Source organism: Lissotriton helveticus, chromosome 9 (assembly GCF_964261635.1).
Source record: "Lissotriton helveticus chromosome 9, aLisHel1.1, whole genome shotgun sequence".
Classification (NCBI taxonomy): domain Eukaryota; kingdom Metazoa; phylum Chordata; class Amphibia; order Caudata; family Salamandridae; genus Lissotriton; species Lissotriton helveticus.
The window spans coordinates 364,389,080-364,403,187 of NC_136070.1; the positions used below are offsets into that span (position 1 = coordinate 364,389,080).

Below are 14,108 nucleotides of genomic sequence, written 5' to 3' on the forward strand. Positions count from 1 at the left end.
GGCCCAGTGCATCATGGGAACAGGGCAGACCAAACTACCAAGCCAATTCTTTACTGGAAAGGAAACAAGCTTCCGGGGACCGGTTTCTGGCATTACAGCCGTCTTTGGCCTGGCTTGCTTGAATCCTGATGGTGCAGTGAGCAAGGGACTCACATCTGAGCATACCCTTCCACACTAGTGGTGGGCAAAACGATTCAAAAAGGGGGTGTCCCGCTTAGGAGGAAAGGGTGGGACCCCAGAAGGAGAGGTTGGGGGAGGAGAGCCTCGCCCCTGGTGGCTTGTCAGCCTGAGGGTTCGGACTCCAGGTGGGATGACCAGTGGCCGTTTGGAGTTACAACGAGGAGAAGGAGAGTGGTCAAATGGTACTACGGGCCTGGGGCTACTGCCCCCCACTCTATGAGAGAGCTAGGTCCAGAGACTTTTGGACTGTCTAGAGGCCAGTCCTGGCCACATCCCACTAGGGAACACCAGTGGGGTGGTTTGAGTGGTGAAGAGCTGGCAGTTGCCATTGAAGTTACGGGCCTGCGTCCACCTTTTTCCGCCCCAAGCAGGGAAGCCCATCACTGTGATGATTGGTCTACCCTGGCTTTTGGCTGGGGGGGGGGGGGGGGGGGGGGGGAGTTGTGTTGGACTTGGCCCTTTTCACTGAAACTTTTTGCTTTTTGCTTCCCCTAATTCAGGATGTCCCCCCTTTATAATGTAATTGTATAGGCCCTGCGAGGTTGTAATGCCCTGTGTATTATTAAAATCAATGTTAGGTACAGGTGCTCTTCCTTCAACATGGCTGCCATAGGCCCCTGTTACTGCAGTGTGGTCTTGTTAAGGCTCATTCTAGTTGCCAGGAGCTGGCAGGGACCCCAAACAATGTTGCCATTCCAGCCTGCCTTGCCTGCCCACAGTTAGAGTAGGGAAGCTCCTGGGACCTTCTAGAATAAGGGCGGAGCTTAGTTTTGCCGCCTTAGAGGGTGGTCACCTGACCTGGGCCTATATAAGCAAGGGAGGGAAAACTTTCCAGTCAGTTGGGGCATCACTGACCTGGGGAACCCACGCAGGAGTTTTAGGCGGTAGGGCCTAGTCAGGGACCTATGCTACTGGGAGTGACAGGATTTAGGTGCTGCCTCTTAAGCTGGGTGAGGTGCCCTGAACTACCCACTGATCTGGCCCGGCGATAGGGAACCCCAGGGACCATCTACAGTGACCTGCAGAGGAAGCCTGCCTGCAGGCCCCCAACTCAACCCCCCCTTCAAGTAACAGGAAACAAGGGACTGATATTTACAAGGGCGCAAAATCCATCAAGCGCCAAGAAAAAGAAGACCTTCAAATTACCACAGGACTGCTGGGGAATCAACCAGGTACTGGACTGTGCTGCACCTGCGCCCCCCTGCCTTCACCTGGGTCCCTGCGCTATTCTGCCACTGTCGTGTGGCCTGTCCTGTAGGAATTGCCTCATGTACTACAGCTGACTGAACTGCGGTGCCCTTTGATAAGCGCTATTAAAGAAGCTGCCTTCAAGCGTTATAACTGCCTCAGGCGCTGGTCTGCCATGAGCTGCTGCGGCCTGTACGGTTTTGCCCTGCAGCCCTTGGAAGCGCTGGGTCTTTGGAGACAGTTGCTGCCCTGAGCGCTATATCCTGGAAGCGCCACGATGTCCCTGTGTGAAGCGCTATATTGCCCAAGCGCTGTGTGTGTGCCTGGAAGCGCCGCACACCTGTGCCCCCACAGCGCCGCGAAGTCCGAGAACGCCGCTGCCCCGGTCATCGCAGGAGCCTCGGCGCATTCTGGTGTCCCCCTCGGCGGCCCTCGGTGCCAGGAGAGGGCCGCCGCCACGTTGCTGAGGGACGAAATCACCGCCGCCGCCCGGGGGCTCACGAGGCCTTGGGCCTGCCGCTGCGGTCCGGCGCGCTCTTGTTGGTGCCGGTGCTGCCTTTATCAACCCCCTCGGCGGCCCCCGGTGTGAGGAGAGGGCCGCCCCGAAATTCCAGTTAGGTCCGACGAGGCCTGAAGCCGAGGAAGCTGTTGAAGCCGTTCTGCCGGCCTCACGTGACGGGGGCGCGTCAAGCCACGCTCCCGCCGCACATCGATTGGCTGCGTGGCCAAGCCCCCCTGCAGCCGCATTTAGATTGGTTCCCGGGCCGTGAAGGCTGTGGAAGGCCCAGGAACAGCTTGTCGTCGGAGAGGGCTCTGTGAGAGAGTCCGAGCCCCCCCCTCCCTGCCGGTAGAGGCCCCAGAAGACTGGGGAAACATCGGGGCTGAAGGGAGGCCCCGGGAAGTGCGCCCGAGTCGCGAGGGCCTCCCCTGACCGGCCCACCATATCTGAAGCCGGCTGACACTGCCGGAGGGCTCTGGGGAGAGTAACAGCCCTCCCCCCGTCGCCGGAAACCTCCACAAGGGCCCTGGAAGGGCCGAAGAGAGAAGGTAACCCCGGGGAGGAGGGCGGGAGGCCCTGAGTTCAACCCTCCCTGGGGGAAAGTTGAAATTGGGCCCCGTTGGCCCCCTACATGGCCTAGAGGGTTAACGCTTAGTGGGACTGGCTGGTCTTACCTGCCCTTAGGCAGGTTCACAAAGAGTACTGTTGCTGAGCCATAACGTACCCTGGCTTGGAGCCAGTGCCAATGCTTGATAAGAAGCCCCTTGTCCCTGCATGCCTACAGTAAAATAGGGAAAGGTCTCCTGCCTGCTAATTAAATAGTGAATCATTGCCCTGTACTGAATTTCTTGCAGGGGCGGGCTTCAAGGAATCCTGATGGGAGTAAACTCTGATACTTATTGATTTACTCAAGCACTATTTTGATAACCTAATGTCTGGTGTTAAACTGTTGATATTTACAAGGGGTAATGTTTATAACTTCTTCTTGAAATGTTAGGCCAGGGTTTGTGAAAGTACCCTTTTAGCCTGCTGAAAAGTATAACGCGACAGGCTGTGTTACTTCAAGTTTTCTCCTTTACTGAAAGTATTTAATTAAATATTTTACTCCTATCTAGGGTAGGGGTTCCCGAATGCCTCCAGTTCTATAGGAAATGTTTATGGCTGAGTAATGCCACGTTTATTCTCTAATGGATGGTTCAATGAAGTAATGCTACATTGAGTAATGCGAGGGTTTACTTCTGCTAATGGGAATGTTTACTCCTGCCTGAGACCCAGTGAAATGTTTTATTCTGGCCTAGAGCCCACTCGATATGTGTAATGAAATGCGCCTTCATTCGAATCTAATGATATGTTTATTCTCACCTGAGGAAATGTTTATTCATGGTAAAAGAAATGGTTATGCCTGCTTAGTGTAGGTACCGAACTGTTGATTCTGACCTACCTACATGTTGACTGCTGTGTCAAGAAATGTAATTTCTTCCCTGACAGGGTTGTGGCGATATGCTGAGTTGACTAAAGAAGCACCACCCTTTACTCCTGCAGGCAAATGATTATTAAGAGGTGACTTACTGAATGAAATGGAGATTTCTTCATAACCAATTACCTGTTTTATTCCTGTCTAGGGTAGGAGTTCCTGAATGCCTATAGGTGGCCATTGAAATGTTCATCCTTACCCACTGAAAGGTTTTACCTCTGCTCATTCCCTGGGCTATACTTTAGGGAAGGTTATTCCTACCTGATGCGATGTTGCCTGACATCTAATGTCTTGGGTCTTTCTGAGGGCATGTAAAAAGGTCTATTCTTACATGAGGAAGTGTTCTCCCTTACCAGATGACAGGGTTATTTATCCCTGCCTAATGCCATGATTGGTGTGGCCTGATGACCTGGTTATTCTGCATGAAATGTTCTACATTTAATGAACTGGTCTATCCTCATTAACTGCACTGTTTATTCCTGCTGAAGGATATGTTTTAATCCTGCCAAGGAGTTTAAGTAAAGTTCACCCTGGTTGGGTGAGAGGTTAACTGCGTCACCTACTGAACAGGTTACTTACTTGGTGACATGGTGATTTCTCCATACCTAATGAGATGTTTTGCTCCTGTTTAATGAGATGCTAATTCTTCCAAGAAATGTTCATCTTTAACTACTGAAATGCTAATTCTCTAATGAGGTGTTATTGTAGCAGGTTTAATTGATTATCGGACTGCCCCTTTTCTCCCCTCCTATGAAATGCCTTAATGACTAAGAGATACTGTGATTTTCCACTCCTGAACCTTAATCTTACATAAAAGTTATTTGATTTTTAATCAAACACACTGGAGTGGCGTCAGTCATTGGGTGCCTTTTATTGTCTCAGGGAGTGTGTGCTGTGTAGTCACTTAACACCTAAGCTTTCGGGTGCCTACCTGCTCGTGCCAGGCTACCCCCGGGGAACTGGCGACCCCAGTTCCTACACGCCCTAACTGTCTTAGGCTATCGATAGATGGAAAAATGCATCAGTCATTTCGTTTCAACCAAATTGAAAGGTCCAACTCATCTAACACAAATCCTTAGAATCAGGGTCACTGAAATTGTACTTCAGTACCAAATTATGTGGCAGAGTTGACCGAATTATGTGGCAAGGAAAGGCAAATCATGCAGAGTAACAACACATTTTGCGCCAAATTGTCCTCAATATTAGAGTTTTTACTCGTGGTAACATTGTCGGGGCAAAGATTTCCCATTGTTAGTACAAGTTTTACAACCAAATACAGTAATAAGCAAAAGAGAGATGGCCAACTATTGAGAAGTTATTTACAACAAGGGGTGGTGAGGGACAGAGTCTCTGAATTAAGCAGAATACTCTCACCCAGTCAAGAGATCAGGGCTAGATCCAACACCGTTTTTTAGCTCATTGCACCATCCCAGTTTCAGAACCTGGCTGTATGCAAATTGGTCTGTTCCTGTCCCAGTGCATGATGGGAACAGGGCAAACCAAGCTACAAAAGCCAATTCTTACACTGGGAAGGAAACAAGCTTCCGGGGACCGGTTTCTGGCATTACAGCCGTCTTCGGCCCGGCTTGCTTGAATCCTGATGGTGCAATGAGCAAGGGACTCATGTCTGAGTATACCCTTCCACGCTTAGGGTGGACAAAATTATTTACAACAAGGGGTGGTGAGGGACAGAGTCTCTGAATTAAGCAGAATACTCTCACCCAGTCAAGAGATCAGGGCTAGATCCAACACCGTTTTTTAGCTCATTGCACCATCCCAGTTTCAGAACCTGGCTGTATGCAAATTAGTCTGTTCCTGTCCCAGTGCATGATGGGAACAGGGCAAACCAAACTACAAAAGCCAATTCTTACACTGGGAAGGAAACAAGCTTCCGGGGACCGGTTTCTGGCATTACAGCCGTCTTCGGCCCGGCTTGCTTGAATCCTGATGGTGCAATGAGCAAGGGACTCATGTCTGAGTATACCCTTCCACGCTTAGGGTGGACAAAATTATTTACAACAAGGGGTGGTGAGGGACAGAGTCTCTCAATTAAGCAGAATACTCTCACCCAGTCAAGAGATCAGGGCTAGATCCAACACCGTTTTTTAGCTCATTGCACCATCCCAGTTTCAGAACCTGGCTGTATGCAAATTAGTCTGTTCCTGTCCCAGTGCATGATGGGAACAGGGCAAACCAAACTACAACAGCCAATTCTTACACTGGGAAGGAAACAAGCTTCCGGGGACCGGTTTCTGGCATTACAGCCGTCTTCGGCCCGGCTTGCTTGAATCCTGATGGTGCAATGAGCAAGGGACTCATGTCTGAGTATACCCTTCCACGCTTAGGGTGGACAAAATTATTTACAACAAGGGGTGGTGAGGGACAGAGTCTCTGAATTAAGCAGAATACTCTCACCCAGTCAAGAGATCAGGGCTAGATCCAACACCGTTTTTTAGCTCATTGCACCATCCCAGTTTCAGAACCTGGCTGTATGCAAATTAGTCTGTTCCTGTCCCAGTGCATGATGGGAACAGGGCAAACCGGGCCGAAGACGGCTGAAATGCCAGAAACCGGTCCCCGGAAGCTTGTTTCCTTCCCAGTGTAAGAATTGGCTTTTGTAGTCTGGTCTGCCCTGTTCCCATGATGCACTGGGCCAGGGACAGACTAATTTGCATACAGCCAGGTTCTGAAACTGGGATGGTGCAATGAGCTAAAAAACGGTGTTGGATCTAGCCCTGATCTCTTGACTGGGTGAGAGTACTCTGCTTAATTCAGAGACTCTGTCCATCACCACCCCTTGTTGTAAATAATTTTGTCCACCCTAAGCGTGGAAGGGTATACTCAGATGTGAGTCCCTTGCTCATTGCACCATCAGGATTCAAGCAAGCCGGGCCGAAGACGGCTGAAATGCCAGAAACCGGTCCCCGGAAGCTTGTTTCCTTCCCAGTGTAAGAATTGGCTTTTGTAGTCTGGTCTGCCCTGTTCCCATGATGCACTGGGCCAGGGACAGACTAATTTGCATACAGCCAGGTTCTGAAACTGGGATGGTGCAATGAGCTAAAAAACGGTGTTGGATCTAGCCCTGATCTCTTGACTGGGTGAGAGTACTCTGCTTAATTCAGAGACTCTGTCCATCACCATCCCTTGTTGTAAACAACTATTGAGAAGGGCTTTCTATTGCGCAAGAACACGTTGTTGATAACTTTGAGCCTTTTGAGCTAGAAACAATTTGTTTTGGCCAGAAATCTGCAGATCAGTCAGTAAATCATGGATTGTGTGTCAAATGCGTCAATCCATAATTATGTGGAAAATGCTTCGGCCGCAGAATCACATAATTCCAGTGGCCCTGCTTAAAATATATACTCCTATAGATCGAAAAGGTGCTTAAAACTTCAGTCTACATGGTAAAAATAATTTGTTAAACATTATTTGATCTCCATAAAAATACTGCATGGTCCTTAACAAATGGCTGAAAATCCATGAAATTATTGTTTCTTTAAGTCTGTGTTTGATTCAGTTCAAATCAAACAGCATAAAAGTAAAAACAAAGTTGTCAGTAAACATATGGTCCTTGTTGATGTTAAGATCCAGTTGTTATATAATGCCAACATATTGTTTTCCTTAATGGGAAAAAAATAGGTAAAGAACTACCACCTGTGTGGGCAGCCATTTTACATACTGAGTTTTGGTGAACTGGTAAATCTACTGTCATTTCATTCTCATCTTATTGGTAATACATGAACCTGAGAAAATTATACATTTAAAAGCAGAAAGGAGGGACTACAACTGTTACGGTGGGGGCCACATCACCACTCAGCTCCACCATCCTAGCCCTATTAATGTGTTGTTTATTCGGTTTAAAGGGTGCCATCCATCCATTGCCAGTAATCTTCCTGTGCCAATTGTGGCAGTCGGGCTCTGGTTTTCCAACCTGCTGCTGCCCTTATGTGATCCTCAAAAGCTGGGGAGGGCTCAGACAGTCTCTCAAAACTGCTGGAAGCCAGACTGCAAGGCGGCGTCTGAAGTGGAGCCTGTGGTGATGGCATTTGCCGAGGAGCAGTTGCCCATGCTGCGGCCTTGCCAAATGATGCCTTTCCTCTGACTGGGGAAGTTGAATGCTGGTGACCCCCCCCCCCTTGCAAAGTGTGCCCGACTGACAGGTGCAGGAGAGAGGGGACCTGGCTCACATACAGCACCTCTGTGCTAAGGGAGCAGCGCTGCTAATTACTAACCCCCCCTTCACTCCCTGGACAAGACACATCCTGTCTGGTAGTAGGACACAAAGCATCATGCTCCAGGAGACACTGTACTGGGTGTAATTGTGCCCCCCCCCAACCCAAGGACGATGCAGATGCAGGGCTCCCTCGCCACTGCCGAGCAGCACGCTTGCCCATTTAGACTACTGGGTGGTGCACAAGTGATTAAAAGGCTGCGAAAGCCCCGGCAAGTCTAACACTGCTGGAGCCACCCTGGCTGCACAGTTGTGGCCTTATTGCGCTTTGCTTCTTGCTACCTAGGATACCTTGGGTACAGGAGGAACTGTGCACCCTTTGCAGTCCTCCTTCTTGGCAGTCTCCCCAGGTTCAGAAGTGTATTGAAGAGTTTGTGTCTGAGGTCCAAGATTTATACCAATTGCCTCCTTTTAAGTGGGAGAAGCTTCTAGAGGTTTCCCTTTGAAGTGCACTGGTTTACTGCTTCCCCTGCCCTGGCTCCAGACTAACTACGGGGGTATGCAGCAGTTTGTATGGAGGCAGGACACAGCCTATTCAAGCGTAAGTAGGGCTGTGCCTAGTTTTGCCCTCCCATCCTGCCAGTGATGGCCCATCTAGGCACATCTAAATTCTCTATTGTCTGTGACTGTCTAAGAGGAATACACAAAGCCCAACTGTGAGAAGTCGGCCTGGTATATGATGTTCGTTTTTCTAGTGAGCACCTTGCACCAGTCCAAACAACCCTTATGGTGATGGTTGTAAAGTCAACCTTATAGACCAGCTATCCTAGGGGTAGCGTGGACAAAAGCAGTCTTAGGCTAAACTCAAGAGGGCATGTGAAGCCAGCTGTTTTACCATATGTAAACCTTTTAATACCAAATGAAAGGACACCACACAGGTTATATATTGAAAATATATATGAATTTATTTCTCAATAAATCCCCTTAACTCTTTATGAGCACAGGAGCACAAGCGTATAACAAGAAACTTAATATAGCATACACAAGTTGCACATATATGGATAGCCCTGGTGGTCCGTAAAACCATACACTAAAATAGTGGTATAAGAACCACGTCACGAACAATGGTAAGGCCTAGGGCCTTGGGAATTGCTGGGGCTACACTGGACTAACAGCAGTTAGGACGTGGGAGGCCCACAGGATGCGGGTGCAGTGTCTAAATGCACACGCGTGCACCAATAGAAGTCAATGGGTGCGGAAAGTTAGAAAGTTGCAGATTTGGAAGTCTTCCGACTGGACTAGAACTTAACCACTTAAAACTAGGACACTAGGGATGTAATCTCTACAGGAGCACCGTAGTACTCACGTTACCTCACCCACAGGAAGCGGGTGCATAGGTGTCAAAGTGTGTCGGGTTTCGTCGTGGAGTTCCATGGAGCCTTGGAGAAAAGATGCTGCAGGCGACCAGGAGAGAAGAGTCCGGTTGGATCCAAGTGTGGATCGAAGATGTAGAATACCTGAAAGCATAGGGGACAGAGTCAGTGACCAGGAAGGAACCAGGCGATGTCGGGTTGCGATCAGGTGATGTCGTGAAGCTTGTCTACGCTGCCACGTGGACCAGGAGGTGTCGACGACGACCAGGTGCTGGACACGGACTATCCCACGAAGGCTCTCTCTGTCGACGGTGTCGGATCTCCATTCGGAGTCAACAGGCCATAGCAAATGCAACCCACACAGGACTCGAAGATGGCTTCTGGATCAGACCAGCAAGGTCTGATGGGCTGCTCCTTTTCAGGGGAGCAAGGGCCAGTCTGGAGCAACCAGACCAGCATTGAAAATTCGAAGGTTCGTCGTCACAGAGGCCACTAGCCAACGGGCAAGTGACCGGACAGACGCGTCGAGCAGGAAAATGCAAAAGGGCCCCACGCAGCACTCTGTGAGTGTGGAGAGGTGATCTTCGGTACAAAAGCTGCTCGGGCTGGGGCTTCTCAATCCCCAATGCGCAGCTTCGAGGGTGCCTCGGGAGCTGCACAGAAAGCACTTCGCTGGCTTTCCAAGATGGCCGGTCCCAAGTCTCACGTCGCCTCCACAGGTCTCAGCTTTGCTGTGGCTGTGGATCGGGCTCTTGGATGTCTGGAAGTCCGGTTCTTGTCAGTCTCTGACGTTCGAGCTTCGGCGGGAGCAACAACAAAGCAAACCTTTGAGCGCTTGATGGTGCCTGCTTGTACAGGGTGGTCACTCCTTGACCACAAGGGAGATTCTTCAGTCTTCTACGTCGAGTAGGATGTCGAAGGGTCCAGAGTTTCGTATCAGAGTTTCAGTCAGAATTATCTAAAGTCTAAGGACACAGCTCCTACCTTTATTCCAAAACAAGGGGCTGGATTGCCTGCTAGGTCCCTCCTATGGGTGGGGACCCAGGAAGGGGGTGGTTACACCCCTTTCCCTTTGTCCAGTTTCGCGCCAGCGCTGGGGCTGGAGTGCTCCAGCACCGGTTTGAACTGGGCTATGCATGGGACACCTTGTGTGCCCCAGGCAGGGTCTAGTTTCATTCAGCCCTCCCTGCCCCAATCCACTATCTCCTGTCTGGGGTGGTGCTAGCACCTCCCTGCTGTGGTATATAAATAAATAATACCGGATCTAGGTTTGACTGGACATAGCAATAACAGATAGCTCAATAAATAAGAGTCAAGATTCGAGGTAGTAGGAGTTTGCAGGTTTAATACAGCATAAAGGACAGGAACAGGACAACCTGCACAGGAATGGGATGGCAACGCTGCCGGGGGCAGGATCAGAATCGGCATAAGGGAATGGGTAACATTTAATAGCAGTGCACAAATATATATACTAAAACAGTTACATTACAATGAATTACAGTAGGCGGAGCAGTGGGTGTGGTCAATAGCAGTCGCGAAAGATAAGGGTGAAAATGGGTGTAACAGGGGCGTATACATAGACATGTGATGCAAACGTAACAGAATATGTCCTAAATGGGGCGGAAACATGGAGGGGGCTACCTAAGGAGCCGGGACCTCTAACCTAATGGTGCGCGCAAACTGACAATGACGTGTTACTAGGAGAAGCTGGGGGCTATGAACTCTGTGCTAGGAGCAGAGACTGAAGTCTGGAGAGTCAGGGCGACATGTACCTAAACCCTATCTAGTATCTGATGTTTAGAGAACATGTTGATAGAATCCAAAAGTTATCGGGGTAAAAGGCTAACGGACTCTAAGACTGGAGCATGCATTACTCTACATGTAGTGCGTGATGAAGAATATTAAATGACCATTAAATGCAGTATTTCTCTTACATGGAGACGTAAAGGCTAGACAATGACGGAAACTATTGATGCGATTCAGTAGCTTAGGAATGCAGAGAAGGAGGGCTGGACTGATAACTAGAATCATAACATACTCTTGGCAGACTCAGAGGCAGAGCCAGGCTGAGCCGGGCACTGCGAGGCAGGAAGTAAGTGAAGGGTCGAGGATACAGGTGGGGGCTGTATCGCTCCTCAGCGAGGACTCAGAAGACAGGAGCTGAATCTGGTGTCCGGGCCCTTTCGAGGCCTAGAAACGGGGACTTTACAATGAAATAACGTGCACACTGAGAAACGTGGCAACGTAACTTTACATAGGCCGAATACTCGTAGCTTTCACGAGAACTGGAAACTGGCATACTAGTAATGGACACAACTGTAATTGCGTCTTTAATCAAACATGGGGGATACATATGCATATTTAATCATGCACACATAACATAAGATGGAGGACACGTAGGGACACAGAACATGGCAAAATTTACTTTTCCACATTCCCTCCTTGTCACTACGTTTCCATCAGGAAACATCAATATTCATGATACCATCTATCATTTCATACAGTATCATTTGCTCGTCTCGAATTTTCTTGGAACTGGATTTAGGACGGGACTCGGGACTAGGAATACAAGATGTAGCACAAATGCCGCAAATCGCAGGGCCACATTGTAAACAGAGGCAGCAACTGAATATGATCGCTACTGCAATACCCAGAAATGACAATACTTTCCATCCCCAGGCGGAAATTATATTCCAGAACCAACCGGACCATGTCCAGGTGCCTGGATCTTGGTGTAACATATGGGCAATTTTATGGAGTCTGGTTATAGCTGAATAAACAGACGGTGCGTTATTAGGAATGAAAATGCAGCAACTAGATCCGATGACTCTACATGCCCCGCCCCTATCGGCCAGTATGACGTCAAGGACGAGACGATTCTGGAGCACGACAATTCTCATAAAGGATTGTTCTTCGGTTAAGTTACCTAGAGCAGAAGTAGTCTCAATCACTACTGCTTCGAGTGTTCTGGTTAATCTACGTATCAGTTTACTATTCACGACAGTACCTAAGTAGGGGAAGACACCTTTATTGATATCTATGTATTGTTCTAGAGCAGTTTCAGTATAATCGACAATCGGGAGATTTCTCTTGTGTCTAGTATGTACTAGGTGGGAATTCCTATGATAGTCAGGTGGGGCTAGGAAAACTGGTGGCAGTAGGAAGGCAATGTAACATGTACCATCCCAATCAAGGGGCAGACGAACATATGCGGTCTGACCACAAACAAAATAAGAATGACGTGAAGCTTTGAAAATAGATTTCCCACTGTCACTATACTTGATAATAGTAGTACAATCACTATGGCCTACATGTACGGAACCATTCTTTCGGACACATAATTCACCTTTGACTGGTAGTACTGACATGGCAGGTAAGTCTGGAGTAGAATCAGACTGAACATTCAGGACCATAAAATTCGAAGAATAATTACCCAAATTATAAACTTCATTTTCTAGATCTAACCCTGTTCTGTGGGGAAGACCTTGCTTGTCTGGAAAACATGTACTGTTAAGAAAAGACATATCTGTTGAGGATGACGTTAACGTGGACCATGCTCCACACGAACCGTTATGTGAAAATGGATAAGGAAAGAGTGGCAGAACTCCCTTCGGTGTCTGGAAAGGGGGGAGTCGACCACACACCCAACAATTTGTGGCATTGCTGGTCTGGTGTGAATAATGTAACATGCGGATAAAGGAGTTATTACGCATAGCAAGACGATATGAGAGTTCATGAGGAGGCAGATCACTAAACGTGTGCTCTACTGTAACATTAGCAGACTTATTTACATGAGAAACTGAAAAATACAAATAAAATGCATAACTGGTGCAGGAAATCATAATGCTGAAATATAGCAGAAAACATAAAATAATAGTGCAACTTCTAGAGTTCTCACTAACTCTCTCTCTATGGGGGTCTATTATATACATGTCAGAAACCGGTCTAACCGTTTCACCTAGGGGAGGACTTAGACAATCAAACTGGCTGACTTATTTTACTAGACCTTAGTTTAAGCTTATACTCCTGCTGCGGAGTTTTCTCTAACAGGGAAGGGTTCGTAGCAATGTCTTTTGCGGGACAGTCCTTAAGAATAGTACTTTGGCAGTCTTTAAGATCCTCGGAAATGTTCTTTGAAACAGGTTTCAATCCAAAAAATCTTTTCACATGAGACAGATGCACCCAGCCCTTCCTGCCTTCTAGCTTGACGGCAGTACGGGTGGCCAGGAGGACCTGTCGGGGTTCCTTCCAGCGAGGCTCCAGCGGACTTGAACGATCAAAGTTCCTGACCAAAACCATGGATCCGGGAACGATTTCATGCGGTGCCACCTCGGTATTGTCTGGAAATGCGGCAGCAACCTGTGAACGACAAGAGTTGAGGGCAGACATCAAGGAAGCTAGGTAATCTGTCAGCATATTACTTGAAACATCGGTAATACTTCGAGGTCTAGGTGTACCCCACATGTTAGGGGGGCGGCCAAATACGACCTCATAAGGGGACAGACCTGATCTGGAATGTGCGACCATGCGCATATAAAATAAGGCAACTGGCAGAGCTACTAGCCAGTCCACACCTTTCTCTTTACATACTTTTGCAATTCGGATTTTCAGGGTCTGATTATGTCTCTCTACGAGACCGGCTGCTTCTGGATGGCGCACACAATGGAACTTCCACTGGTACCCTAACAAAAGGGAAATATGTTTCATGAGCTCAGATGAGAATGGCTGGCCGTTGTCAGAATATACGACTCTTGGGAGTCCATAACGGGGGAAGAATTCACGAACCAACTGCTTGGCAGTGGTCGCGGCTGTGTAATCTGGGACTGGATATGCTTCTGTCCACCTGGACAAAGCGCATACAACTACAAGGACATACTTGAAACCTCGACATCGCTCCATCTGAATATAATCCATCTGGAGGACTTCAAAAGGGTGGTCGGGGGGCTGGAATCCACCTTGTTCCACCGGGACACTTTTACCTGGATTAAACTGGCAACATATCATACAGGTACGGACTTTCTGTTTGGCTGCAGCTCGTAAATGCTTGTTGAACCAAATGTTCTGGATACTGTCTAACATAGCTTTTTCTCCTAAATGTGCTGGACTATGTGCGGTATTGATAATGACTTGAACCATAGAATCGGGGAGAAACCATGTGGCTTTACCCTTCGTTACCCATCCCTGATCTGTCTGGACCCCTCCTTGTTCGGACCATTTCTTGAT

The 14,108-nt window shown here is 48.4% G+C and overlaps 2 protein-coding genes across 3 annotated transcripts in view; one reads left to right on the forward strand and one right to left on the reverse strand.

The window, feature by feature from the left end:
• LOC144781332 (agrin-like) overlaps window positions 1-3,552 on the forward strand; it is a 72,202-nt gene extending 68,650 nt beyond the window's left edge. Inside the window, exon 3 of the mRNA XM_078660110.1 lies at window positions 3,356-3,552. Within this exon, the coding sequence (XP_078516236.1) occupies window positions 3,356-3,417 (62 nt within the window). The 3' untranslated portion in view covers window positions 3,418-3,552. The remainder of the gene's footprint in view (window positions 1-3,355) is intronic.
• DICER1 (dicer 1, ribonuclease III) overlaps window positions 1-14,108 on the reverse strand; it is a 561,110-nt gene that overhangs the window by 496,799 nt on the left and 50,203 nt on the right. The gene's annotated exons all lie outside the window — the stretch shown is intronic.